Source organism: Apteryx mantelli, chromosome 25 (assembly GCF_036417845.1).
Source record: "Apteryx mantelli isolate bAptMan1 chromosome 25, bAptMan1.hap1, whole genome shotgun sequence".
Lineage (NCBI taxonomy): Eukaryota > Metazoa > Chordata > Aves > Apterygiformes > Apterygidae > Apteryx > Apteryx mantelli.
Genome location: NC_090002.1, coordinates 8,969,270 through 8,995,842, shown reverse-complemented (window position 1 = coordinate 8,995,842; position 26,573 = coordinate 8,969,270). Strand labels below are relative to the sequence as shown.

At 42.8% G+C, this 26,573-nt stretch overlaps 1 protein-coding gene across 2 annotated transcripts; it reads left to right on the top strand.

Moving 5' to 3' along the window:
* The first annotated feature begins 3,296 nt into the window (after nucleotides 1-3,296).
* ELK4 (ETS transcription factor ELK4) lies at nucleotides 3,297-23,796 on the top strand. Of its 2 annotated transcripts, XM_067310446.1 has the most exons (5): nucleotides 3,297-3,461; nucleotides 12,719-12,934; nucleotides 14,422-15,345; nucleotides 16,534-16,650; nucleotides 17,942-23,796. In XM_067310446.1, exons 2-5 carry the CDS (start codon nucleotides 12,728-12,730, stop codon nucleotides 18,038-18,040), a joined length of 1,347 nt encoding a protein of 448 aa, XP_067166547.1. In that variant the 5' UTR covers nucleotides 3,297-3,461; nucleotides 12,719-12,727; the 3' UTR covers nucleotides 18,041-23,796. The 2 variants fall into 2 exon arrangements, with proteins under 2 accessions (XP_067166547.1, XP_013798230.1); XM_013942776.2 differs by lacking the exon at nucleotides 3,297-3,461 and having other exon boundaries at nucleotides 12,534-12,934.
* Nucleotides 23,797-26,573: the final 2,777 nt, after the last annotated feature.

Below are 26,573 nucleotides of genomic sequence, written 5' to 3'. Positions count from 1 at the left end.
TGAGGACCCTGTTTTAGTCTTATACACGTGCTAAAGCGCTGGATGTGTGTGATCGTTATCTGGATGAAATGCAAGTTGCCTATGAGCAGAGCGCGGTGCAGATGTGTACTCGGTGGTGAAGCGTGTGTTGCTTCAGCAGATGTTGCTGTTTCTGCTCTCGGAAATGTTCACTTTCAGAGCTGTATCACTGCTGCCATTCTGCAAGTGATGCTTGGTGCCAAATGAGCAAATGCTGGAAGAAAATTCCATCCCGTGTACCAGGCCCCCAGGTTGTTTATCACTGCAAAGGCTACGGAGGCTCTGGGGGAAACCAGCTGGTTTCAAGAGAACTGCCTGTGTGAGATTTGTAAACTCAGGTGCTAGCCCTTTCCCAAACAAACTGATTTATCTCCGTTTGAGGTACATATGTGCAGATGTTGGCAAACCTCCCATGTGCAACTCTACCAGAAGGGCCTGATGGAGAACAGGACTTATTTTCCTCTTTGCTTCTTGTTTCAGTGTGGGAGAAAATGAAAGCTCTGAACAGGAGAGGAGGTGTTGGAATGAAGCACAGTATAAAAAGAGAGGGAGTGGCACAGGGAAAGGTTTGACCAAAAATTTGTGACTTCTGTCTGCAAAGATGGCTCACCTGTGCAGTGTTAATTGTATTTGAGTCATCTGTAGCCTAGAAGATCATGTGCAGGTGAGGAGGCTACTGCTAAATGCCAGGGTAAAAGGGCCTCCTGAGCTCTAAATCTCTGTTCGCTGGGTCGGTGCTTCCTGGTTGTGGTATTCCTGAGTGAAAGCAGTACTGGCAACATGGGAGCGCTCTCTGGAAATAATGACTGATGCTTTCCACTGGAGAAAGAAAAGGAAAACAACATATGCTTTCACTTCAAAGGAGCTTTAATTATTTTGAAAGCTAAAGAAACTGATTAGTGACTTGGAGCTTTTGTGGGGGGTTTTATTTTCCTTTATTTTTCCTTTTTCCTCACCTTTCTTTTCTTCCCCTGCCTGCCTAGTTCCCCCCCCCTTTTTTTTCCAAAGTGGGGATGGGGGAAGAAAATGGAAATCATTCTTTTAATTTTATTTAAAAATTGGTGGTTGACTTTGTAAATAAATATTGGCTTAGTGAAAACTTCATCCCTCCCCCAAGAGAAAGCATGCTTTGTGGAAGAACCCTGAACTTTTTCCCTTTGGCTGTACTCAAAAGACCTCTTGAACAGCATCTCTTGAAATTGTTGTGCAAGGATTCCCTGAACTGTATTTCTTTTCTGTGCTTTCATCTCCCTATTGATCCCTCTGTGACTTTTGCATATAAGTACTGATAAAGCTTTTTTTTTTTTCTTATGGGACTGTGGTGTGCAACATTTTGTGTTCTCTATCTTGCTTATGAATTTATAAAACTATCTCCTTTCACTTCATTTGGTAAGTATTTGACTACATGAAATGAAACTAGCAAAAGGAGAGGACCTGGTAATGATACAGAATTTGTCTTCATTGAAATAATATTAATTGCAGCTGGTAACTGCTCAGGCTTAACTAGGAAGATTTTGTGTTTGGGGTGAATGGTACTTCCCAAATGAAAATATACATGGTTGTGTTGTGCTTTGCCTTGTAACCGCGTGTCTAACAGGACTCAAGTTTGTAAGAAGGCAATTAGGTGAAACGTTCACAAAATACTTTGTACTAACATATCTAACCTTTTACCGCGCTGTGTCTAGGAAACTGAAAGCTGCATGTTTTGGCATGTGTAATGTCTGACAGTGCAGCGCTGCTTAATTTTATTTTATTTTTCTCTGCCAATGGGTGGGAATCTGATGGTGAGGCAGAGTGTGGTGTTTGTTCACCAGAGGGAGTGGGGAGAGTGCCACCGCCTCTGCACTTCTGCTCCCTGTGCCTGGTCCAAGGTGAATGAAACCACCTCAGCCCTCCAGCTGGGTCTGTTGAACTGTTTGGTCCTAAGAGCAATGCTTTTTTTGTTGTTGTTTGTTTGTTTTGCCAGTAGATACTTCAGCACTTAAAACTGCTGAGCTGTAGGCCAAGGCCGTGCACCTTAGCAATAACCAGTGCCTGACCGTAGATCATCATCTTCCTGGGGACTCTAGTGAGTGGACAGACTGCCTTTAATGAGCTTCAGCACGATTAAGGCTCCCGCTGCGCGTGCAGTCTCCTGTCTACCCTTCCACAGCAACCCCGTGACCGCGGCTGTCTTCTGCTCCGTCTTGGGGAGTGCCGAAGCGTTATGCAGTGGGCTAGGACAGAGCGAGCCCCGGAGAAGATCTAGGAACAGAAAACCGCTTATGAAGCCTTGGCTGAAGGTGGCAGGTAGTCCTCAGTGAGGAGTATCCCTAGGTAGGGGGGTTTCTTGAACCAAGTGGCCCGGCTCTGCCACGTTCCCTAGTGACAAAACCACAAACAAATATTTTTATGCGCACGTTTTTCAGTCAGCGCAGCCAAAAGCAGTGAGCTCTCCTCCTAAGAGCACAGCAATATTGGCGGTCGAAGAGTGATTAAGTGTAGCTATCCCTCGTCCGGTGGCCTAGGCTCTCCTTGGTGGAGGCCTTTCCCACTCTGTGTTCCTGCTGCTCTTGCTCCGTTACCCCTTGAAGCGTTTTTCCTCTACCTCCTCCTTCCTCAGCTCTGGCTTGTTTTAAATAAAAACGGCGAGAGGAGCAAGTTTGGATTCTTGCTTTTCTCCTTCCTTTTCACGCAAGGAACCTGGGTTCTGCTGTTTGCCTCCCTTGCCTTCCCCTCTCTGTGCCTTACAACCCCTCCTGTTTTTATTCTTTAGATGAGGTTTGGTCCTCCAACCTACTTCACGGGGGGCTGTTTATTATTACTATTATTATTTATTTATTATTATTTATTTATTATGATGATTATTTTTTGGCTGGGACCTGCTGCCGCAGCCTTCGCTTCGCTGCCAGAGCGCTTTGTGGTGGTGGCGACACGACGCAGCCGCCCTCCCGGGAGCCGCCCGCGCCTCGGCCGCGCCCCGGGGCCGCCAGGCGCCCGCTGGGGCCGAGGGGACCGGGCCCCGCGGCGCGGCCGGGCCGGGCACGGCACATGGCTGCGGGCCGGGCTCCGCCGCCGCTAGGCCCCGGCGGACTACGCTACCCAGAAGCCCCCGCGGGCGGGGGGCGGGCGGCGCCGTCCCATTGCTCGGCGGCGCCCCCGCTGCGCGCGCTGATTGGCCGCGCCGCGCGGGCGCCCCGCGCTCTTGCGGGGCCGTGGGCGGAAGTGTGGCGTACGGCGGCCGGGGAGCCTCCCGCGGCGGAGCGACTGGCGCTCCGCGTCCCGCCATGTAACGCGCCGCCGCCGCCGCCTCCGCGCCGCTGCCCTTCGCTGCTCGCCCGGCGATGGGGGCCCGCCGCGGGGGCGCCCGGCCATGAAGGGCGGCGGGGGAGCCGCTCCCAGCACCTGCCCGCCGCGCGCCGACCGCCACCGCGACGCTGGGGGACCGGCGGGGCTCCTGCTAGGTGAGCGGGGGGGCCCGGCCCGGCCCGGGGCGGCGGCGGCCGCCAGACGCAACAGGATGTTCTCGGGGCCGGGAGCGGGGGAAGGGCCGGGGGGGGGCCGTGAGGGGGCGCAGCCGGGGCGGGGGGGGGGGCCGCTCTCGGGGGCTCCCGGCGCGGCGGGGGCGTTGGCGTGGGGGTGTTTGTGTTGGGGGGGGGTGTCGGTGCGCGCGTGGGGGTGTTGGCGTGCGGGTGTCTGCGCGGGGAGGGTACGTGCGAGTGCGGCGGTGTGTGTGTGGGGGGGGAGGGTACACGCGTGGGGGGGATCCGCGTGGAAGCGGGGGCGCGGGTGCCCGTGCGGAGGGTACGCGGCGTGTTTTTGTGCGAGCGTGGGGGCGTTAGAGCGTGGGTGCACGCGTGCGGGTGTCTGCGCGGGGGGGAGAGAGTGCCTGCGCGGGGGTGTCTTCGTGTCCCTGGGGTGCGGGTGTCCGTGGGCAGGGCACACGCGTGGGGGGCGCGCGCGTCAGGAAGTTGGGGGGGAGGCAGGCGAGTGCGGAGGCTTGAAAGGCGCCGCTCGCCTCGGGACTTTGATCCGCCGAGCGCCGTCGGGGGCCCTGGCTCGGCGGTGAAGTTTCGCTTTTCTCGCCGGAGCCGCTTCTCGTGCGACGATGGGAAATGGAGAAACGGCCCCGCGCGCGTCTTCGGTGGCGGCCGCGCGGCGCTGAGCCTCGGGAGGTGCTCGCGGAGCTGCCCCCGCTGCGCCGCGGCGGGTGTTCTTGTGGCCTCGGTTTTGGTGCTGCACCAGGCAAGCCGTCCTTCGGGAGGAGCGTTTGAGCGAGGACCGAAGATGTCTCCTTTGCGCTGTTATCATTGGGTACTTATTTATTTGCCTCTGTGTGCTTGTGTGAGATTAGAGCAAGAGACTGGAATCAAATACTTGGGTTTTGTTCCTGACTCTGCTGTAATCTTTTTTTTTTTTTTTTTGAATATTCGCGTACTGATTTCTTTATGAAATGGGTGGGTGCCTACACACATCACTAAATGAGTCCGTGAAGAAAGTATGCAAATCCACGAAGAAAGTAGGCAAATATAATATAAAAATATAACATGCCGTTATTTTTATTTTTGCATGCGTAGAGGTGCACGCACACACCCATGCGTGCACACGCACACACACATATATATATATATAAGGTGTGCAAATGTTTTACTTCTACAATAGTTATATTATTTTCACAGACTGACTTCGAATAATCTCTGTTGTTCTGTTGCCTGCCCGGTTGTATGTGGGGGGAATCCCCAGTTCTTGTGGCTGCGGTGTTTTTGTTTCTTTGTTTTTAAGCAGCAGCTCCTGAGAAGTACAGGAATCACTTTGTTAGGTGAGTGCTCTGTTTATTGGGTGCAGAATTTAGCAGTCAAAATGTCTTTATTTTCATCATATTCAGAATAAACGCAAACCATGTACCAAGCACAGCCCTCCTGACAAGACTGCATGTTCGTGATTTTTTTGTCAGCCTGTTTATTTTTAGGGTCTTAGTGCCTGTTTGTAGAGAATAGTTGTTCCATCGTCATAGCAACCAGGCTGAGTGTATTATAAACATTATTAAAGGAAACCTTTTCCATCTTAAATAAAACTTCCTTTTTATTAATAAAGTTAGGGTCAGCGTAAAACGTTAAACCTTTTGTTTGAGGTTTATTCTATAGTGTGTTGCAGAGACCTGACCCTTATGCGTAAACAAGGATGCTTTTACTTTCAGCAGCTGTATTGTGCCTATTGAAGCTAATTTAGTCTGCTGTTGGTAAACACTGTGTGGCAGGTAAGGAGGCAGCAAGCATAATTTATTTGAAGAGGAGCTTCTATGGAAATAAGGATTTTATGGCTTATTCAGAAACATTCACATCAGTGTTAGAAACCCATCAAGTAAATGATCAAAGGTATTTGATTTTTTAAGTTTACTGTTCTATTTGTCCTGGAGGCTTCTGTGCTACTTCTCTTTAGTCTCTTATCCCACCATCGGAGATAAAGAAGAGGCCAACTCTCGATCATAGTAAGGTAAAGCAGGGGAATGAGGTCTACTGCTCATAAAACTGGCCACCTTGGGGTGTCAGTCGTCCTCAGGCGGAGATGGAGGATCAGAATGATTGTAGCAACTGGAGGAAATACATGGCCTGTGTTTTGAAGTCGCCCTTATTAGCCGTGTTCAAACAGGTTAAAACATTTTTAAACGGCAGGGTGTGCTAGCCAAAATCATGTTCGTTAACAAACCAGACGCCATGTCTAGGTCTAGGTATCAAGGTTTAAAAACATCTCCTTGGCTTATATACTGCTACCAACTTAACAGTCTTCTACCATAACTAGGATGGGAATTCTGATGCTTCTGTTGTCCCTAGTGGTTTGTTTTCCATTGCTTGTTTGCTAACGCAGAAAGGTTTTCTTAGGGATCTGAAAGTGGAGAAGACTAGCAAATAATAACATAGAACAGGAAATACTTATTTTTAAGACGGGAATTAAAAAGTTGAAACAAATTGCTTCTAAAGCTCAAAATATTTGCAAACATCTTAATTTCATGTATACTTGCAACTTATTTTTTGAGCCAAGAACACCAAACTTTTTGTGACATTTGTTTTACGTAAATACAACTGTCAAACTTGGAGAAGGATTAAGCAATGAAAACTGTGGAGCAGCTCTTATCATGAGGACATCCTCTAGCGTTTCCTTCCCAGAAACTTCCTGCCTTGATAACCATGGTTTCTCTTTCAGAACAAGCTTATTTTCCGGACTGGCTTGGAAACAAGGGTGCAGTGAATACCAGAGCCAAGGGGAAGACTGGAATTTGCTGGAGTTTAGGGTGTTTCTCCCCCTGCCCCCCCCCACCCCCCTGATTTTGGTATATATTAGAGAAAGTACAATTTGAATACATCTTGAGAAGCTACCAGTATTTGGATTTTTAATGATGTGACAGATGCAGAAATCTGAATCTCCAGTTCAGTTCCATGTGAATAGTAACTTTTTCATCTTATACATAAAACAGGCTTTTAACTGGTGATTAACCCCTTTTCAGACACTAAGCTAACAAAACAAGTGATATTGGCAGAGGTAATTTAAGCATCTTTATGATGTGTTGTGTGTTTTGGAAAAGGACTAAATACTGTAGTTCTTTGCTTGCTTCCCATTACGCCAGAGTATGTCAGTAGCTAGACACCAGTGTTGTGGAGAGTGCTAATCTTGGAGAGTGGGTTTAATGTGTGCTGGGCAGCAGGTTCTTTCTAAAATGAATCAAAATTGATAAAATACTAAAAGTACTAGTTCCAGTGAGTCGCTTTCCCTGGGACTTGAAAATATTTTGTGAAAAATTTATTAGTAGTGGGATATTTTAAGTGCTGTGCTAATGAAATTATTCCTTAGTTGTATGTCGATAACTATTTAATTAGATGCTTCATCAGTAACAACATGTTGCAGTTCTTTCTCTTTACTAAAATAAAAGCTGATGTTGGCTATTTTCTTTTCTGCTATTTGAGTGTTTCTGCTTTCTTAGGAGGAAAGGAATGGGGGGAAGAAAGCAGCTATTTTTTTATTTGTTGACTGGACAAGATGCCGAGCAACCTGATCTAACTTTCAAGTTAGCCCTGTTTGAACAGGGAGTTGGGCCTCATGACTTCCAAAGATCTCTTTCGATCTAAATTATTCTGTGTTGCTTTTTTTCCTGGAACAGCTATCTAAGGCCTTGTCTACGTGGGGGTATTGCACAACGTAACAGGAGTTAATGTCTACGAATTCCTTGTGTTCACGCACCGTGGCCATCTTAATCTATTTAGAAGTCCCGGGAATAGTTTTGTGCAAGCACAGTAAAGTCTTAACAGTTCAGGTTTGCTGCACAGGTGCAGAGTGCTTCTGTGTTGTGTGCACGCCACGTCCTGCTTCCCTGTAATTGCGCGTAGACTTAACTTGCTCATCTGCTGGCCCCCTGCATGTCTGACTTGCAGCTCTAAGCACGAGGCCCCCAAGCCCATCTCTAAGTTGTTGTTGCTGTTCACAGTCTGTTTAAAATGGAAGTATTTGTTTTAAAATTAGCACTCGGGGAAAAGGATTGACTCTTATCTTTTGGTAAATTTTTATGCTTTAAGGTTGGTGTATGCGTACATGAAACTGATTTTGTTTCTGGCAATCTTCAAACAGTATCTTTTGTGGCACTGTCATCCTGTGTCTTTACCTTTGCTCTATGCTGCTTTCAAAGTTGTCTTTTGAGATGTCATTTCTATGTAAATATCTGGACAGCTATAACTGTCCCATTTAAATACTGGGTTGTGATGAGTTTGTCCCCATCATGTAGAGACGGTGTGACATCCTTTCTTTCTCTCTGCCTTGCACCGTCCTCTGTTTCTGTGTTGAGTCCTGAAGAGCTTGTAGACCTGACTGGACTTTTTCAGTCCACCTGGAGAAGTCATCAATGTGCAGATGTTCATAAGAGGCTGTTAGAACAAATTAAGGTGAAAGATTACTCGAGCTCTTCCCAGGGTTGAGTCAAAGCACAGGAAGCCTCTGAAAGACCTTGAAAACGAGGGGTTAGGACAGAACCCCTGGGATCCTGCTGCTTCTACCTTTTTGAGGCCTGGCTGGCTCATGCCTTGTGGGGACACATCTAGGTGTCCATCTCCTTTTTGTGAGCTCAAAGAGCTGAACGCTTAAAGTTGTTTTGCAAGCTAGCTGTAGGCCACAGCAGAGATTACCATATGCCACTTTCTAAGCTGTGTCTCCTGTTTGTGGTGCCATCCAGTGATTGTACTTCCTTCCACAAAAGATCTGCAAAGTCTTAAAGCTCTGCATTCAAATAGAACTGCATGAAGCTTATTATAGCAGAGACCCGTGAGGAGAAATCACTGAAAAAGATGCTGGTCTTGTGTTCTGGGTTTTTGTAAGCTTGAGGCTTCGTGAGGTCAGGGCCTCGAACAAAGCTGCAGCAACACGAGAAGCCTGAAGTTTGCAGCATTTGTATTTAGAATACTGCAGCCAAGTTCTGTCAGCTACTCTGTGTTCTTCAAGGGGTCATCTGTAGGCGTCAGAGAAGATCTCAAGACAATAATAGTGCTCTATTTTAGCATACTCATTGCAAAGTATAACTGCCCTCTGCCTCTAGCAAGTATTTTTTCCTTACACTCAAATGGTGCAGAAGTGGAAAGGCCTCATCACAAATAGCAGTACTGCATCTCTGTCTAATTCCTTCATTGTCTTTTCAAGCGAGACCTTGTTCTTTCTCCATGGACTCTCATAAGGAAAACAAAATTCAGCAAAAAAGATAGTTTGCAGTGGTGTGCTGCAATTATTGGTGTATTCATCTGGAAGAAAAAGCAATCAAACTACTAGGATTTTATGCTGACAGGGAGCTATGCTAGGAGATTGATGCCTTTTCTTGAAGGGAACCACAGATTTGAAAGAAGACGAAATGCTATTTACAAATCATGACAGAAGTAACATCTTGCCATTGTCGGTATAGAGCAGGAGTGGGCTCGCGGGTTCCTGTCCTCCTCCTGATTTCTTTTAGCTTCTGTAGCTAACAGGCCTGTAACGGGAGGGTGCAGTTACTGCCGTATGTCTGAATAAAAAGGACAAGAGGATCTGCTGAATTCCTTCCAATGCCCATGCAGAAGGGAGGATGCTTTGAGTATGTGGCCCTTAAAAGGGCTACGGTATGGGCAAAAGTCTTTGTAACAGCTGGTCCCCCTATGACAGGCTGCCAAGTGCCGAACGGCAGCCAACGATGTTCTCAAAACTAGGATAACACAGGGTGCTAAAATCACTGTTTAATCCATGTGATTGCAAGGCCTTTTCATGAAGGGAGTCAGCCTTTTTCTGCCCCAGGTGCTGAAGAAGGCAGAACCTTTTTAGCACATTATTCAGAATTGTTCTTGAGTGTTTTTCTTTGTTTGACTATACCTCGGCTATACTGATTTTAATTTTACATCTTGTGTGTGATGTGCTTTTTCCTGCTGTTTCCTGAAGAACCAATGGTTCTTTGATGCATTTTTATGCAATGCCAAAGCAAGCTTAATAAAAATATTAAATGAGATATGTCTTGATTCATAATACAACATTGCGTCCCATACATGTATTATTCATTCCCAGCTGCAGATTGCTCCTGGCCTCAGTAGGAGCAAGATCCACCTGTGTTCCCATTGCTTTTGACCAGCTTGGGTGATTTTCTGGCATTCCCTTTGTCTGTATATAATCTTCAGAAGGACCATACTCTTATACTCCCAGTTATCCTGAGGCCTCTCTCTGTTGTTTTTTGTAGATGTGCACAATAAATAAATATTTAACAGTGAGGGATAGCCGTTCTTCTCATAATCAATATAACCTATACCTTAACAATTCAAAAGTGCTGTTTGCTCATGTTTTGCAACAACTGAGGATTAAGTAAAATTTCTCCTTCCTGTTGTTAACATGTCCAACATAAGACTTTATACAGCAGGGGCTGCTGAGGGTATGTCAGTATAAATGATGGAAGGAATCACGACACCTCTAAAGCCTATAAATTCTGGAAACATCAGTGGTAGTTTGCTCAGTGTATTTTGTTTGATCCAGTATAGTCATGCAAGTGTGCTGCTGGGAAGTATTCTTCCAGGCATAAAGCTACAGTATTTGAGATTCAGGCACTCTGAACTCTTTAGAGAGGAACCACGCTACTATTTTGGTAAAGACTCCTTGGAACAGCATAGCTCATCATGAAGAAAGGTTTGTTTGTTTGTTTGTTTACTTTAATCTTTTATATATTCAGTAATTTCAGTCACTCCAGCTGTACTCGGCATTGCTGAGCAGCATCATGTATCTAACTTGATGCAGTAACAGCCATAACCTAGGCGCTAGTGCTCGACTGCAGTAGAGGTTGGAGAGCTTTGAGATAATAATGTTGAAGTACTTCTCACTAAGGGGAAGCACTGTTTTGGAGTTACGGAATTTTAATTCTGGGATGAGAGCTGCACAGATCTCTAGGAAAACAAAGCCTTTGCTGCTCTAAAATTTTTCTGCTAATCTAATTCTGTGCCATTACCTCCCATTGCATCAGTCAGTGCTATTTGGTGCAGGGCTGCGTATGGTTCTGAAACTGCTGTATATAAATGTAGCGTGGGAATAATCACTCAGCTTCGTTCTCCTGCTCTTTCTCTGTTAACACATATCACCAGTATTGACAGCTCTGCAGAGTGGCAGAATCGTGTCCTTATGTCTACACAGCCCCAACCGCATGTGCATCATCCTGACAGAAGGACGAGCCCGCGATTACGATGCTCCGCAGCGTGCGGGGTCCTCTGTGCTGCCCATAGGCAGACACAAGGCGTTACTGGCGAAAGTGAATACAAGTTGGAGGAGAAGTCGCGGAAGGGTTTTAATTTGGTTCCCTGACCCAGAAGTCCCGTAACTTTCAGCTGGGATTCCAGTGCGCTGCGGGAAGAGTCTCAAAGCATAGAGTTCAGCAGCTGATGTTTTCTTAGAGTACTGAGCAATTAATTTGGGCAAGCGTGGAGCTGTATGCATGCAGTAATTAACAAGGAAAGCACCTTAGGCCAGCATAGCAAGGTGGTGTGGGTGTCCTTCATTTTGAGATTGTTCCTTCTAATTGCAGCAATTTAACTAACTTGATCAATGTAACATCCCTGTGTAGTCATGTAAGTGCCATTAGGCAGGTATTCTTAAAAACAGGTTAAATGAACTGGGCTCTGCCCGAAAAAGTACCTGCCCTAGGGCACCTTATTTAAATAAGAATGCGGAGTCCTGTGTAAACTGTCAGCAGTAATCCTTTTACAGGGCTGACTAAATTCTGAAGCTCTGACATGTAGACTGCTCTCTTCCTTATATAGGGCTGTCTTCTGGTGGATAAGAGCTGGGCAGTAATGGGATCGGAATAAAAGGCTTTGGTAACAAACTATGAACTGGCAGTCCTGACTGAATCTTGTCTGTGAATATATATGTACTTCAAGGGATACGGGCAGGGGTCCCGCTTGCTGAAGCGGCGCTTGGGGTGTGTGTTTCGGAGCCGATCCTTGCAAATAGCATTTGGTCGTTTTGTGCTGCAGATTCACCTGGGTAGAAACCTCTATGCTCTTTAGGGTTGCCTTTGTTGAGCTTGGTCTATATGGGAAGAATCTAGCAGTTATGCTTATCAAAATATTGCCAGTGTAGGTCAGTGTGAAGGTTCTTATTCCAGAGTGGCTGGTTTTGTTTTTATTTCACTGGAAGAAGTTTAAACTATATTGAGAGAAGCCATTCTGTTCTGAAATAAGGCAATCCATATAGGATATTGCATTAATAAAATTTAACCTGTTTTAATTCACAGTGTAGCTTATACTAATATAACTCCCATTGTGCAGATAAGATTATTTACTGTTCTACCTAAAAATGTCTGCTGAAGTACTGTCTTATGTAGTCAGATATGTTCAGGGGAAAATGTCATCTCTACTGCCTTGTCTATCCTTGATAAATCTATACGGCCACAACTTCAGTGCTAGTAAACATGCTGGAAGTGCACTGAATCCAACTGACAAATGCTCGTCCTAGAAGGTCTCAGCCTAAAAGACTGATGTAGGTAAGATACAACTGGGGGATCAAGAGAAAAGCAAAAGAGAATTTGATTTTTTTTTTTTTAACTTTCTTGTTTATTCTCTTAGAAAAGGCAAGGATGAAATCTGAAAAAAAAATATTTGAATGAGAGGAGACTGGAGGTTGATACGTCGGGTTGAGAGGGCCTCTTACAAAGAGGCAGTAGAAATATGAATATAGAAGGAAAAACGAATTTTTTTTACTGTTAGGACCTGCTGGTCACTTAAGCAGTTATTTGATCTGCTGTCCATTTTCTTTTAAAGGCACAGAAGTTGGAGGTGGGTGCAGGTAAGGAAATGAGGAGGAGGTGAGTGGGGGGGTTGATTTTACCCAGGTGCACCTGAGCTATTTCTCATAAAGCAGTACAAGTCAGAATGGGTGAACATGGAGCGACTTAGAAGTTGTTTTTTTTGGATAATGACTCATTGCAACTTACCCAAAGTGACCTGATTTAGTTAAATGAGGCTAAATATAACCCATGTGAAAAGGACTGACATGTGGGAGGAGACGACAGCAGTTGGCTCTCAGCCTCTCTGTTCTGCAGGGAACATCTTTCACGACTGGTGACTAATAATTTTTACTCCTGCTGCCTTTGGAAATAACATTTCTGCTCCTTTACCACCTTCTAGGGAGACGAAGAAAATGTGCTGTTCCTAATGTGTTGCCTCTTATCTGCCTTTCTGAATTTCAGCTTACTGCTATGGACAGTGCTATCACCCTGTGGCAGTTCCTCCTCCAGCTCCTCCAAGAGCCTCAGAACAAGAATATCATCTGTTGGACCTCCAACGACGGGGAGTTCAAACTGCTGCAGGCAGAGGAGGTGGCCAGACTCTGGGGAATCCGCAAGAACAAGCCCAGTATGAACTATGATAAACTCAGCCGTGCTCTCAGATACTATTATGTGAAGGTAACCAAGCCCGTAAATCCACCTCCAATCCTTATCCCTCTTACCAGCTTCTGCCTAATGAGCTTTCCTTCTTTTTCCATTCTCTTCAAGGAGATAGGAGTCACTTTTGTCTCCCAGGTTTAAGTGAGGTGTGCTAGTTTACGTTTAGTTATGTTTATTTTATTTTATTTTATTTTCATTTGCACCTGGTTTCTCCCCAGTGATAGTTTTATAAGGGTCTAGGTAGCTTTCTGCAAAATGTTTTCTCTTTTCATTTATGTTTTTGCTAATAGGAGTCTTTCTGTGAATAATAATCCCCTTTCTAACCCCTTTCCAAATGTATGTGTCCTTGCAAGGGTTAAAATCCTGAACACTCCAGCATAAGTAAGGAAAAAAAAAAAAGATAACGATGATCAAGATGGTGAATATTGCACCATCTTGAGATCTTTTCTATAATCGTCTCTACAAAGAGGCTATCAAAATATGGATTTCCAGTGAGGCAGCCCCAGAATCTTTTTCTTTTCCTCCTTGTATTCAGAACTGCACCTATAATGTGGATAGTGGATTTGGTCAAGCTAAGCAAAATACTTCCCTTGTTTAGCTAGTGTCTTCTAATGACTTGTGAGAGCCTTTCATTAGTGTACAGGTAATGTCGAAAAGCTGAACTAGAGTTACAGTGTGGGATTGTTACCTTCATTTCAATAACCTCTCAATAAGCCGTTTATCCCACAACTGTTATTGTGTGGGTGTGTGAGATAAGAAAATAAAACACAGTTTCTGAGGAAACTGTCAGTTTGTAGCAGGTGGCATGTTGCTTGGAGTTTATTATTGGGTAGCACAGTTTCTTTAATCTGACTTTGTACTGAGAAGTCTTAGCGATAACAATTGTACAACAAATAATCGTCTTAGGTTGAAATTGCATGTCGCATTTCAGTTATGGACAAAGTTTGACAGATGCTACTTTGTGGCATTGAAATTGCTGATTAGCCTCCATTTTGCTGATTAGTTCAGCTATTTATTTTCTTTTATTGTCATTTTATTAAGAATGAGGGTGGTTTGATTTGATGCATTAGGCCTCAGTTCTGCAAACCTGTAAGCCTTAATTCTGCAGGTTCTCTTGTGTGTAAGTTAGATTATATGTATTGTACCCAGATGAGTGATCGTGACGTAGACGCAGGTAATGGGATATCTTTTGTTTTCTATATGGTCTTTTAAAATATTTTTAATAGAATTGCTCTTCAGCTTTAAAACTATTGTTAGTACATTTAAGGTCAGGTTAAACTCACCTGCTTCAGTGTTCTGTCTGAGAGCTCTGGAAATGATACTTTGGGAGCATAACTAAATTGCAAGAATCCAGTGTATATAAAAAATAATAATAAAAAAGCAGTTTTTGAATAAAGGATACTGGCTATCTAGACTATCTAATTCTTCAGTCTGTTTTAGGCAATGTTTGTAGCAAGAAAATTAACCTGCAGAAGAGCTAAAAATACATATCTTCTTACCCACAGAATATCATTAAAAAAGTGAATGGTAAGAAGTTTGTGTACAAGTTTGTTTCCTATCCGGAGATTTTAAATATGGATCCACTCGTGGTGGGCCGTATAGAAGGAGACCCTGAAATGGCTGGTTTTGCAGAAGTTAGCAGTGCTCCAAAGGACGTGGAAAACTGTGGGAAGGAGAAGTCTCAGTCTTGTGGTAAATCCTCCAGCCGCAATGACTATATCCACTCAGGCTTGTACTCCTCTTTTACTCTGAACTCCCTGAACTCTTCCAGTGTAAAACTCTTCAGGTCCATCAAGATTGAGAATCCAGCTGAGAAACTGACAGAGAAGAAACCTGCTCAGGATCCAACACCATCTGTCATCAAGTTTGTAACCATGCCCTCCAAAAAGCCTTCATCTGTGCCCCTGGTCTCTGCCACTTCAACTGTTTCCGCCACTTCAGCTGCTTCTGCCCCTTCAGCTGCATCCTCTCTTCCAGTGGCATCAGAAGAAACTCTCCAGACCTTGGAGACTCTTGTTTTACCCAAGTTAACTGCCCCTGAAGCTCCAGCACCTTTGCCAAACTTAACTACCAGCTTCACCCCAACTCCACCTGTATCTTCAGTTTCTCCCACTCTGCAAGTTCCTTCTACACCTCCTTCGCCACCTTTGAGCTCTAATCCTGACCTGGACATTGACACGGACATAGAGTCAGTGGCTTCTCAACAACTAGAGCAGGCTCAGAGCCTTCAGCATCAATCCCCAGAGCCCAAAGAGCAGGATTCATCTGTGCTGGAGAAGGAATTTGCCAATCACCTCTCCAGATCTAAAAAACCCAAAGGGCTAGAGTTGGCTCCCACTCTGGTCATTACAGGCAGTGATCCAAGTCCGTTGGGGATACTGAGCCCTTCTCTCCCAACTGCTTCTCTTACTCCAGCACTTTTCTCTCAGGTAACCTAATTCCCTTCCTTAAGCTTCCTTTTTTATTTATTAACAATAGTGGTTATGTTTTAAAACAGTAAGAGAGGACAAGTGAAAAATTAATAGCCAGTAGATCATATTTGGGGTTCTGAAACTCAGGGTGTCACTGCCTTTTTTTTATAAAACAGAAGTTTGTTCCAGAACATTTATAATCAATGTTAGCTTTCACCCTAAAGTGTGCCCAGTGGTATGGCGGCTATACGTGTCTGTGCAATGTTAGCATATGGAGGCACAACCCAAACCAGCACCAGCAGGATCATTTGTAAATCTTCCCAGGGTGACAGGGAATTCTTTCAAAACCCCTAAACCTTGTCCATGTCTTTCAGGCTGATTTTGAAAATGGTTTAAAAATAAACAGAAGACCACTGAGGTATTCATTTAACTGTGTTATTTACTTGTTTTAGTGGCCATTTGCTTAAGACAGAGTGTTGTGACTAAAAGTAATGTGAACAGCTGCATAACTAGGGTGTTATCACTGTGTGGAAAAGGAAGGCTTTCATTCCTCATGGAAGATTTGGAAGAGAATCGGATCCAGCTAAGCTGTTGCATTGTTCTGTATATGTTTAATCTCTTTCCTTTAATAAGCTGGAGTTGGAAGGAAACTGTAGGGAAACTGCTGATTGAAAACTAAAACAGCTAAAGACAGGAAAAAAAAAATCAAGTGTAGTTGCTCTTTTGGCACCCTTTAAAGTATTTGGCGGGTGAACCTGGAAAATCCAGTGTTTTCAGAAGTTGGATTTAATTTCTTTTGTTGTAGCTGACATTCAGTGTCACCCAGGTCATGCGTATGCCCAGTGCCTGCTAATTTTAAACTCATAAATTGAGTTTTCCAAAATCACTTACAGGTGTCATACTGAATTGCACAAGTCTGGTTTACTGTAGGTTGCAGCAGGATTTGGCAGCTGCTGGGAGAAGAGGGCCAACTGCTAAGAAAGGAGAGGGTGAGCAGGATGATTGGTGCTGTTGCTGTTGGGTTTGAAGGGAGGAGAAGCAGCTTGTTGGAGGAGGTAGGAGGAGGGAGGAATGGGAGTCCCTGAAATTTGGATCCAACCCTACACAGCTGCAGGAGCTAGATTATTGTGGCTGGATTTACATATGCTACGTATTACTCACAGTGCAGGTTTAACTCATAGCTGACTTTCTTTGTATGTTTTGCAGACTCCCATCTTGCTGACCCCCAGCCCCTTGCTCTCCAGTATTCACTTCTGGAGTACGCTAAGTCCGGTTGCTCCTCTCAGTCCTGCAAGGTTGCAAGGTGCTAATACGCTCTTTCAGGTAAGCGCCGACAGGTTTAGGCAGCCTCTGCCGTTGAGCCGCGCTTGCCAGTACCTTTCTCAGGAGAGCTGTAGGCATCAGTTAGCCCAAAAATCTGATGGCAAGTTTAGGCCAGTAATATTTGCTGTGTAATATGTTGAGGCAGTTAGACGGTAGGTATTTCGGGACTTCATTCGTACTTAGATTACTTAGCTAATTTAAGTTTGAAGTCCTAAAAAGTCATTTGTCTTTGAAAATTTTCTTTAATTCAAGGGATCATTTTATAGCCAGTAGAAATAAAATAGCAATTTGTTTTCTGTCCCCTGTGTTAGCTTTCGTGAGCAAGTTTAATTTTAGTGGACATTTACTCTGTTTTGTTTAAGTCTGTTGTAAATGTTGGTATTTCAGAAATGTATTAAATTAATGGTAGTCTGTGTTGTAGTTAGAAATGGAATTTTTTTTAGGTCTGTCCCTCCTGTAAAAATTGCCTTCCTGTACCTTTATTGGTTGAGACTTTACCAGAAATGGAATTTGATACTCTCTATTGATTCCTGTAATAGTTTGTTACAGCTTCTTCTGCTGAAATACATTAATTAAATCTCCCTGCTAGTAGGAAGGGAGATTTTGCATGTGTGATCTCTGCAGCAATGTGTAGCACAGTTCTGCATGATCTTAATATTCTGCTCTCTTCTGCTGTTTGGAAATTCTCAGCTTCACTGTTTTCAATACATATTTTTATTTAAGTAACATATTTTAAAGGTCCTCAAGTTGGAATTGCTGATGCTTTTCCCTCACCTTCCACTTTGGAACCAGAATAACCGTATCTGTTGCCTCATTCTGCTTAGACAGAGGATGAAATTTAAAGAATTGTCTTTTGGGTTTATATCCGTCATCTCCATGGAGATGAAGGGAGTAGCTTATATGTACTGTCAGAATAGGGTTTAAACAAGTAGGTCTGAAAATCCATTGGACCTCCTTCTCTATAAATAGCTGATAACGAATTGAGGAACAATTTAGAACATGTGTTTCCAGCAACCTGCATTAAAATCACTGAATTGCGATCTTACTGGTTTAGTGTATAGACTGTGCTCAGTGCAGAGGTTACAGGCTGTGTTCTTCCCTCTGCACAGTTGTGCTCATTATAATAGCTGGATCTGTACAGTCTGTGATGCACTGGCATTTAAAGGAAGCCAAAGAGATTCCTTGAAAGTGTTTTGGACTTTGTTGTGGGGGAGCTTCTACAGACACAGATATGAGAGGAACAGTAAATTAAAATGGCCTCTTTCTTAACCATTTCTGTTTTGTCTCTTAGTTTCCATCAGTGCTGAACAGTCACGGGCCATTTACTCTGTCTGGACTGGATGGACCCTCTACCCCTGGCCCATTTTCCCCTGATCTACAGAAGACATAGCACATGAACTCATGGAAAGGACATATTGGCGAGCAAGGAAAGATATGACACTTATATTTAACCATGTTTTTTAAACGAGCAATTTATAATTCCACAGAGATTATCAACAGTCATAGTTTCTGCCATTCCCAATTAAAATGCCTTTTTTTGCAAAATTCCCTTTTTTGAAGACCCAAATCGGGAATGTATATGCAAACGCCTTAATAGGAGCCAAAGCTCCAGTCTCTTCTCTTCCCTCCTTTGGAAGGCTTCACTATGGGTAAAGGGAATTTCAGTTTGTGTTGCAGTAGCTGAGTCTGCGCTGATTGCAGTAAATGGTATCAGAGAAGTCTTTTCTCTTTGACTCTTGGAAACCCTCTGTTCTTCTGCTTCCTGTGCTTGGCAAGAAGAAATCTAATCGTGATTGAAGCTGGCATTCCAGGAAATGCTAGGGAAAGGGGTGTGTGCGCTCGGCTTTGCCTTGGGGCCTGATAACTTCTGCAGCAACAAAACAGCTCGCGTCTTATCTGCTGTAAAAACATCTTGTCTTTTTGCAGGGAGCAATTTTCAAGGAATACTCAATGACGGTGTTATTGAGATATAGACAATTTTTGAATGGCCTTGTATACAAACAGTTGAGCCTCTCCGAGAAGGGGGCTGGTTAGCTTCTGGATGCTTCCCTGCCCTCCCTTCGGTGAGGAGGCAAGGCCTGGAGACAAATGAACAGTGGGGTTAGTTCCTTTCAGTTCTTGGATCGTTTGAATGCTAAAGTCCAAACATTTCTTTTGCCAGAAATCTGTTATAAAGCCTGTAATCTGACTGCTAGAAAATTAGCAGAACGATGGATTTTACATGAGGTTTTGAGGGTGTGTCTGTACTTGGTGAGGTTGCTGCCTGATGCTAGAGCTTCAGACCCAAGCAGTGGGTGAGAACACTAACGTCTGAGCGTTAACGTTACTGCTCTTTTCCCACAGTTGAGACACTTGAAGTGGAAAAGCCCCTTTTCTCCCAGCTCTTCTCTCAAGTTTTGCTTTAAATCTATTGCTTTTTTTATTTGAGGAAGAACTGAGATCCAGAAGAAGTTAGGCTTAGTGTGTACAGATAGTTGAGAGGTGTCACACTGTACCAACCTTACTGTAAATTTGTGCTTGCTTATTTTTCTTGGTGGCTTCATGTGTATGGATTAGGACAAGATTAGTTTCCAGAGCCATTTGAAACACTGATGAAACTAAATTTGTAGAGAGATTTTAGAACCTCAGGAGGCCTTTTAAGAGAACTGAGGAATGAAAGAAAAGAGATTCTCCTCTCTCAGCCCCTCGGAGACTGGATGTCTTGGTCTGCTGGCGCTGGGCTACGTGCCCTTCCACTTTGGCCATCTGCTGTCAGGCAGCAACTTCTGTTTGCTACTCACATACGTACGTTGAGTTGGTGATGCAAGATAATCTTCAGCATAAAATGTTCACTAGAAAACAGAGACCATCTCTTTGCTTTGACGTCCTCGCTGGCTGTCTTAGACGGAAGTTTTAATGAGCAGAGAAAGATTGTACCTTTAGAGCAAGAGAAGCTGGCGTTGTACTTCCACGTAGTACACCTGTCTTACGGATCAGTGGTGAACTCTGCTTTTGCGAGTTCTCCCTTTGCCACTTTTGCAGACTCTGAATTCACTTTAATGCATATGTATGACAATACCCTAGACCGAATTTACTGCAGTGACATTATCTTTCTATATTCTAGCATTTAAATATCCAAACCACTTAGTTTGTTTCTGGTGTAATGCCCTAGGGAGTTGGGTGTAACGGTGTTGCTTTTCAGGCATTGTTCATGCAGAAAGTCCCCTGTCCAGTGGGAGGCTGGAGAAAAGAATATGCCTGTCTTTAGGTGGAGATAGCAGGGAGTTAGCTGATGTAGTGAACCGTCTTCCCGTTAGGTTAAGTCAGAGGCATAATACTGCTCCACACTTTAGACATCAGCAGATAAAGTTCCTGTGCCGGTGGCTCTTAAAATGACAATGTGCAATATTGACTTTTTTTTTTTTTTAATGCAGAAAGAAAGCTGCAGATCATGATTAAGAGCAGGCATCTGGAATTTTCTGGTTTGCATGATGGTTTATGAGTCTGCTCTAGAAAATATATATAGCTATATATAAATAGCAGCACTTTCGATGGTTGTATTAGGTTGGCCAATTTTATACCCACTGAGTGTGTGGACCTGACAGCAACATTGCAGATTAGGGTTAGAATTTAAAAATAATTAGCACTAAAGACTTGCAATTAAAGACTTGCAATTTAATTGCTTCCCCTTCCTTGTCCCCTATGGAGAAAAGCCAAGTTTATTTGTTTAAAAGTTGTGTATGTGCACACATGCACTTAATTTTTTGTAGACTGTATCACTTTGAGTATAGGTATGCAAGAGAACCAAATGCTGATGTAGCTCGTCAGTTTTGCTTGGCCTGGTGTCATGCTCTTCTCCAAGTAGTTTCCTAAGATTGCACTGCCATAGGTGGTTGATGAGATACACATTCGTCTTTTCTTTGGGAATACCTTCTTCAGAGAAAATTAATATGAAAATGCAGCCTGTATGTGTTGGTTTCATTCTGGTAATGTCCAACTTCCTGACCGATAGCACTGAGAAGATGGTTGCTTTTGCTTCTTAAGCACATGCCTAGGAAAATAAAAGTCCCATATAGGATTATAATCTCAGGAGGCAGTTGGCAAAGCAAGTTGGAAGGATAAGCGAGGTTGAGGTGGGAGAGCAGATGCTTGCTCACCTTTTCTCCATTATAACTTTCAGGTTACTTAAGGTAATGCTGTCTTGCGTATGCTGTCTCGTTAAACACACATTTACTAACCAGTATATAACTGCCAGCTTTTCCGAATTGGCACATTCCTGACAGAGCACAGTGTTGCTGTGACTTCCTTGGAGCTTGGTTACATGAATCGCTGGTGCGCTACCAGCTCATTTCTGGAGTATTTTGCAGCTTGTTTTTAATACAGTGTAGGGAAGGTGGGGGTTAATACAGGCTCTCTGTTAGTTACCACGTTAGCTGTTTGTAATAAGGGTATAATACCGTGTTGGTTTAAAAAAATTAATAGTGCAGCATTACCGAAACATTTTATTACATTAAAATTCATGTTGCTGAAGTAGCCATGGTATCCTTGACTGCTTGATAGTTTTTGCAGTGTGATGGTTAATTCATAGATGACAGTAGAATTAGACTGGATGAGCATGGAAGCTGAACATCTGTCTTGCTTCTGGAAGCCTCTTTTCCATGTCACTGCTGCTTTATAATAGCACTGCGGACTTGAAAAGCTTGTGCTGCTGTTGCTGTCTGTGCTGCGTCTGGCTTTTTTTGAGGTCCTGAACTGCGGGATGCCACTAGCAACACGTGCTGCTAGCAAAGGCAATCCACGGGAAGAAGAACCGTGTTAATAACACCCTATGGTTATAGAGCCATACTTGTTTTGCCTCTACCTGTTTTCAGAGAATGTAATCCTAGTAATGAGGATGAGGGAGGAAAGTGTTTTCCTTAACAGTAGCTTAAGTCTAGATCCTTGTTTCAGGAGACTGGTCTTCAGCAGTGTTTGCTGAATGTTATTCCTATGCACTGTCTTTGGCACACTGAAGTTGCATTTTGCAATAGGTCAGGAAGTAATGAAATTCCTTGAATTTGAGATTTTGTTGTATTCACTTAGTGTCCAAAGACTTCAGTATCCATGCAATCGTTGGCATAATGGAGCGTGCATTATATTATGAAAGGCTTCGGCTATTCAGTGGTTTGTCTAGGATAATTTCACCTTTTGATATGTTTTCAACCTCAGATATCTAGCAAATAGATTGTTTTTGTTTTTATAGTGTTCATTTTAACCCTGTGAAGGCTGCTTATGTGTGTATCTTCCTTTACACAGCTTTTAAAAATGCAATCATTGTAACGTAGGAAGACTCCCTCGTGATTTCAACTTTCATGCAAGAACCTCTGCAAATTGAGATCGGATAAAAGAACTAGACTATCACATTGATACCATTTCTCAGGTGACCTGAAATGCAGAGTTCTGATCCACTTCTGTAGCATTTTTCTAGTGCTGCGTTCAGAAGCCTACAGTTCTGACAGTCTACTGGCTATCCATGTTTTATTCATATACCTTTTTAGTTACTTTTTTGCTACTGTTTTATAGCATTTTTTGTATGTACTCATGTTTTACTATACAATTTAACCTCTTCCTTTTTTAATGCATACTTGTTTACAAGACACATCTCAGTGTTGTATCAAGAGGCTATCTTGGTATTGTCAGCTATGGAATAAACTACATCAGTAGTTAAGGAACATTGTCAAAGTTGACAGATATTTTAAAACTTGATGTTTGGGTTTTGGGTGTCCACAACAATTCTGTTCTGTTTTGTTCCTTAATTCTCCTGTGTAAGAAGTGTACATACCTTCCGGCCTCTAAGGTCTTAGGTATGGATGGTTTATTTTGTCTTAATAATTATGGAGCATGGTATTGCAAACAAACAGCCTGAGCCCCACAGGATCTTGTACTCAGCAGACAAGTTGATAATCCATTAGAATTGCAGTCACATCGTTTAGAAGCTGATTTGGGACGTTTTAACGAGGTATAGTATGTCTTGCCTAAACAGGAATTTTTATGGTTTGATTGAATTTAATTAAACAGTAAGTGGCAATAGCTGCTCTTTAGCCTGAACAGTATTAGCAGATCCGCTTAATGTAGAAGCCTTTGGCTATTGCCATCAAGTTGAGTGGTGATTAATATGTGAAATGCTAAAGTTGATCTGCTGAAATCAGAGGCTGTCAGATGAAGATTAAAAGATAAAATGCAATGATGACAATTGTTTTATGCAGCTCTTCAGGGCTATTACTGCGAAAGGCGTTTTTCTTGAATTGAAATCTGTGGACATTGCACTTCACTTAGTTCGAGCTAGTAGTTACTGGCTCCATAGGAGCCCTTATAAAAGCTGCTTCTGGACAAAGAAACGTTTTAGAAAATAGAACCAAACCCTTTCTCTGTAGCCTGCTCTTGGTCATAGACATGTAATATTGGAACCGCAAAGCCACAGTAACGGCAGTGCTGCCATATTTCTGCAATCTGTGTTGTGTATTGTTAACCCACCTGTTAAAATTTCCTGACTCTCTTGGTGCCATCTAAAGCAGAAAGATTAAACTTTGTCTTTGGGTGTCTGGTGGATCCTGAACTTAGAAATACTATCTTTGCCTTTGTACAAAGAACAAATAAATAAGGGAGAATATGTTCGCAGCAGAACGTTGATCCTTTTTGGAGGACGCGGCTTTGCTGACCATGACCATGCTTTTTAAAAAAAATATGATTTGCAAGGTAAGAAAGCTGGGCAGGGCCCAATGTTGTGTCTTGAATGTATATGCTAATGTAGTTCCCTTTTGGGGTAGCAAGATGTCAGCTTCATATATATTATTCTACAAAAACCAGTGAACTGACTAGATTTGATTTTTATTTACCCTCCCTCTCCAAAGAATGTTGTAGAAGATTTTGACTGTGGAGCTATTCTAGACAGCTGATAAAAAGCTTAGGCTGACAGCTGAAAACTTTGTTTTTTATATGCATCGTTTAACAGAGACTGGAATAGCTCTCTTCATATGAACATACATGTGTATGCGCCCACTGCTCGTGAGGATGTGTGTTCATGATGTATTCTAGCTTCCAGCCTTGTACAAATAGCGCTTACGGTGTATACTGAAAGTAAATACTGCACTATGCAGTTGCCACTTTTAAATGTTTTGCACATGCTGTTGTGGGTTTTTGGGGGGTGGGGGGCTTGGCGGGGGGGAGGGGGGTGTAGTATTCAAGTCCATTATACCACAGTGTGGACTAATTATTTGCCAAAGGTTATTTTTAAATGCATCTTTGACATTGTTATATGCCACATCTTTCAAAAAGTGTCTTAAATTTATCTCTGAATAGTTTTTTGTTCACGGAACAAAAATTTGACCTTTTTTTTTTCCCCCCAAACATGTGCTTCTCAGTTGAGACCATGCGTTGCAGAAGGTTTTCATCTCAAAGTCTTTTCTTTTTTGCTTTGTTTTGTAACACGGTAATTATGAACCTTTGGAAAACAGGGGTCTTGTAATGGAGATGCTGAGTGAACTGTGAGCAGCGCAGACAAGGAGAGCAGAGGGGAGGAAAGGGTGGAAGGCACCGTGTTTGGAGCCCGTTTCAGTCCTCGAGCAGTACCTGTGGTAGTGCTGTACTAATAACTGGAAACTCTTATTTTTTGGTTTTGTTTTTTTGTTCGTTCTTCTTTGAACACAGGAAGGCTTTGTGGATGGCCTCTGCATGGTTCCTAGTGTGTGCTGTGTGCTAGGGGGTTTACAATACCTGGGTTTGCTCTAGGCTCCTTGAGATGTGTTGTGGTTTTTTTGGCTAGCATGTCTTAAATCTTCAGGCTTTGAAACTGCTTTATAGAATTGTGTTGACTTTTTGTTCTGCTGTTGTTCAGTTGCACAGAGTTTTATATATATGATGTACTAGTTCTAATGTTAATTCTCTGTGAACAGGGTTGAGATTATTCATTGTAGTTAAAAAGAAAAAAAAAAAAGTTGTATTCTGAAACTCCCTTTTAAAAACTTGTTTGTATTCTGTTGCAGTGTTACCAGATGGCCTTATGTACGTCACAGTGTTTTGTGATAAGTACAGTAGCACATTTAATGCTTATTTCCCTCCCCCCTCTGTTTTTATAGCTGAGAAGTATATTCTTAATAAAAGAGATGAATAAATGGACAAATTCTAGTGACATGTACAGTAAGGATAGGAGTATTGGTTGTTCTCCTCTAATGTATATTAGGACAGCTGGAAATAATCTGAGACTGAAACAACTCTGAACAGGGATAGTTAACCAGCAAGAGACTTTGTCTTGGGAAATCTGAGACTTTTTTCTGATGGCAGGTTTGCATCGTGTCCCAGAGGCTTGTAAATCAGAGTAGGTCTGTTGACTTCACTGGAAGGGATCTGATTTAACCAGCTGAGAATCTGCTCCTTGCAGCTTTTTGTCTAATGGCTGAGACTAGACTTAGGGGAGGGAAGTTTAAGCTAAATTTTAGAGAACTTACTTAAGCAACCTAATCAGCTATGATAATATGTGGCAGTTGTTGTTCTGTTTATTTTTAAAGTGCACATCTGTTTTGGAAAGTGACTTTCTGATGCTTTTAGTGTTACTCCTCAATTGAATTTTTAAGTTAAGCTGGGTTCTTTGAAAATCAGCAGATGATGTCTGCAGGCTCTTTTTGTACTACAGCAGCTCTGACATCTTTACTTAGGGTAAACTGAGGAGACAATCATGTCGGTTAACTTACTTACTCTTTAACTCTGAAATAGAGTCCATTTTACTTTCCTGTAAGTTAAGTAGAACTATCAGTAAAATTATATTGAAGTCAGCAGATAACATTTTCTATTACTCTTTCCAGAACAGAATTGCATTTAATATATACCACCAAGTCAAGAGATGAAGTAAATTTCTGTTACGGTGTAGTGAATGTCTGCTAACTTCCTACACTGGAGATTTATTCTAGACATGGTCTTTCAGAGACAACTGTAATCTTACACCGCTTTGGTGCTCTGGTTATGGTTGGGTAAACCTGCCTGGGATAGAGTAGCTTCTCAGTCTAACATCTTTTTTGAAAAGCATACCTTATAATACAGAGTATCTTAATGCCATTGTGTTAAAAAAAAATGCTGGTATGTAATGCAAGTACATAAATAGCCAAAGTTTTCAGTAATTGTTCGGTGTTACTAAATTTGCTTTTATTTAACCTTTCAAGATAACATATTAGGAAGACCTTCAGCATGTTGATAGCATATTGAAAAAAATTAAGATCAGCTTTACTATAACAAATATGCAGTTATTTGAATGCATTTCAGGTGTGGCAACAATTCGGAGGGCAAAGTTCTAAGATACAAAGCTTACTTTGGAGGAGGTGCACTGTAATGACACTTCAGAGTATCAAATGCTGCTTTTAAAGAGTGGCATATTGGCAGTTGTTATTCAAACATAATGAAGGTCTTTCCTGAGAAATCAGGTGACTTTTCTATTGCTTCAATTTTTTGTGCAAAAAAAAAAAAATCAATGTATTGCAATCTTTTTTAAAAATGGGGTGGGAATAGTTAAAGAAAACTATTTTATGTAAGAACTGACAGAGGGATTTGCTTTGTATAATGCAAGCTGGCTTTAAAAAAGCATTGTAGCAAATTATTCAAGTCAATCATATGTTAATAGTTATGTGCAACCAGACATGCAAAACAATTGTATTTTTTTAAATAAATATTTTTAACAAAGTTACTGATCTTTTGACTGTCTTTTCTGTAGAGGAAATTGAAAGTTACAGTTGCAGGGCAGCTAGCTCTGTGATGATGAGGGAGTTCATCGTACCTCGAGCTAACCTGTCTGTTCAGAGGCATGGGCTCCCCTACGTCTTGCTGAGTGGAGACAGCGATGGAGCTGCTGTTGCTAGCTTTGTAGTGCTGCACAGTCTTTTTGCCAGATCAGGTACTGTTTGTTTCGGGTTAAGATTTCC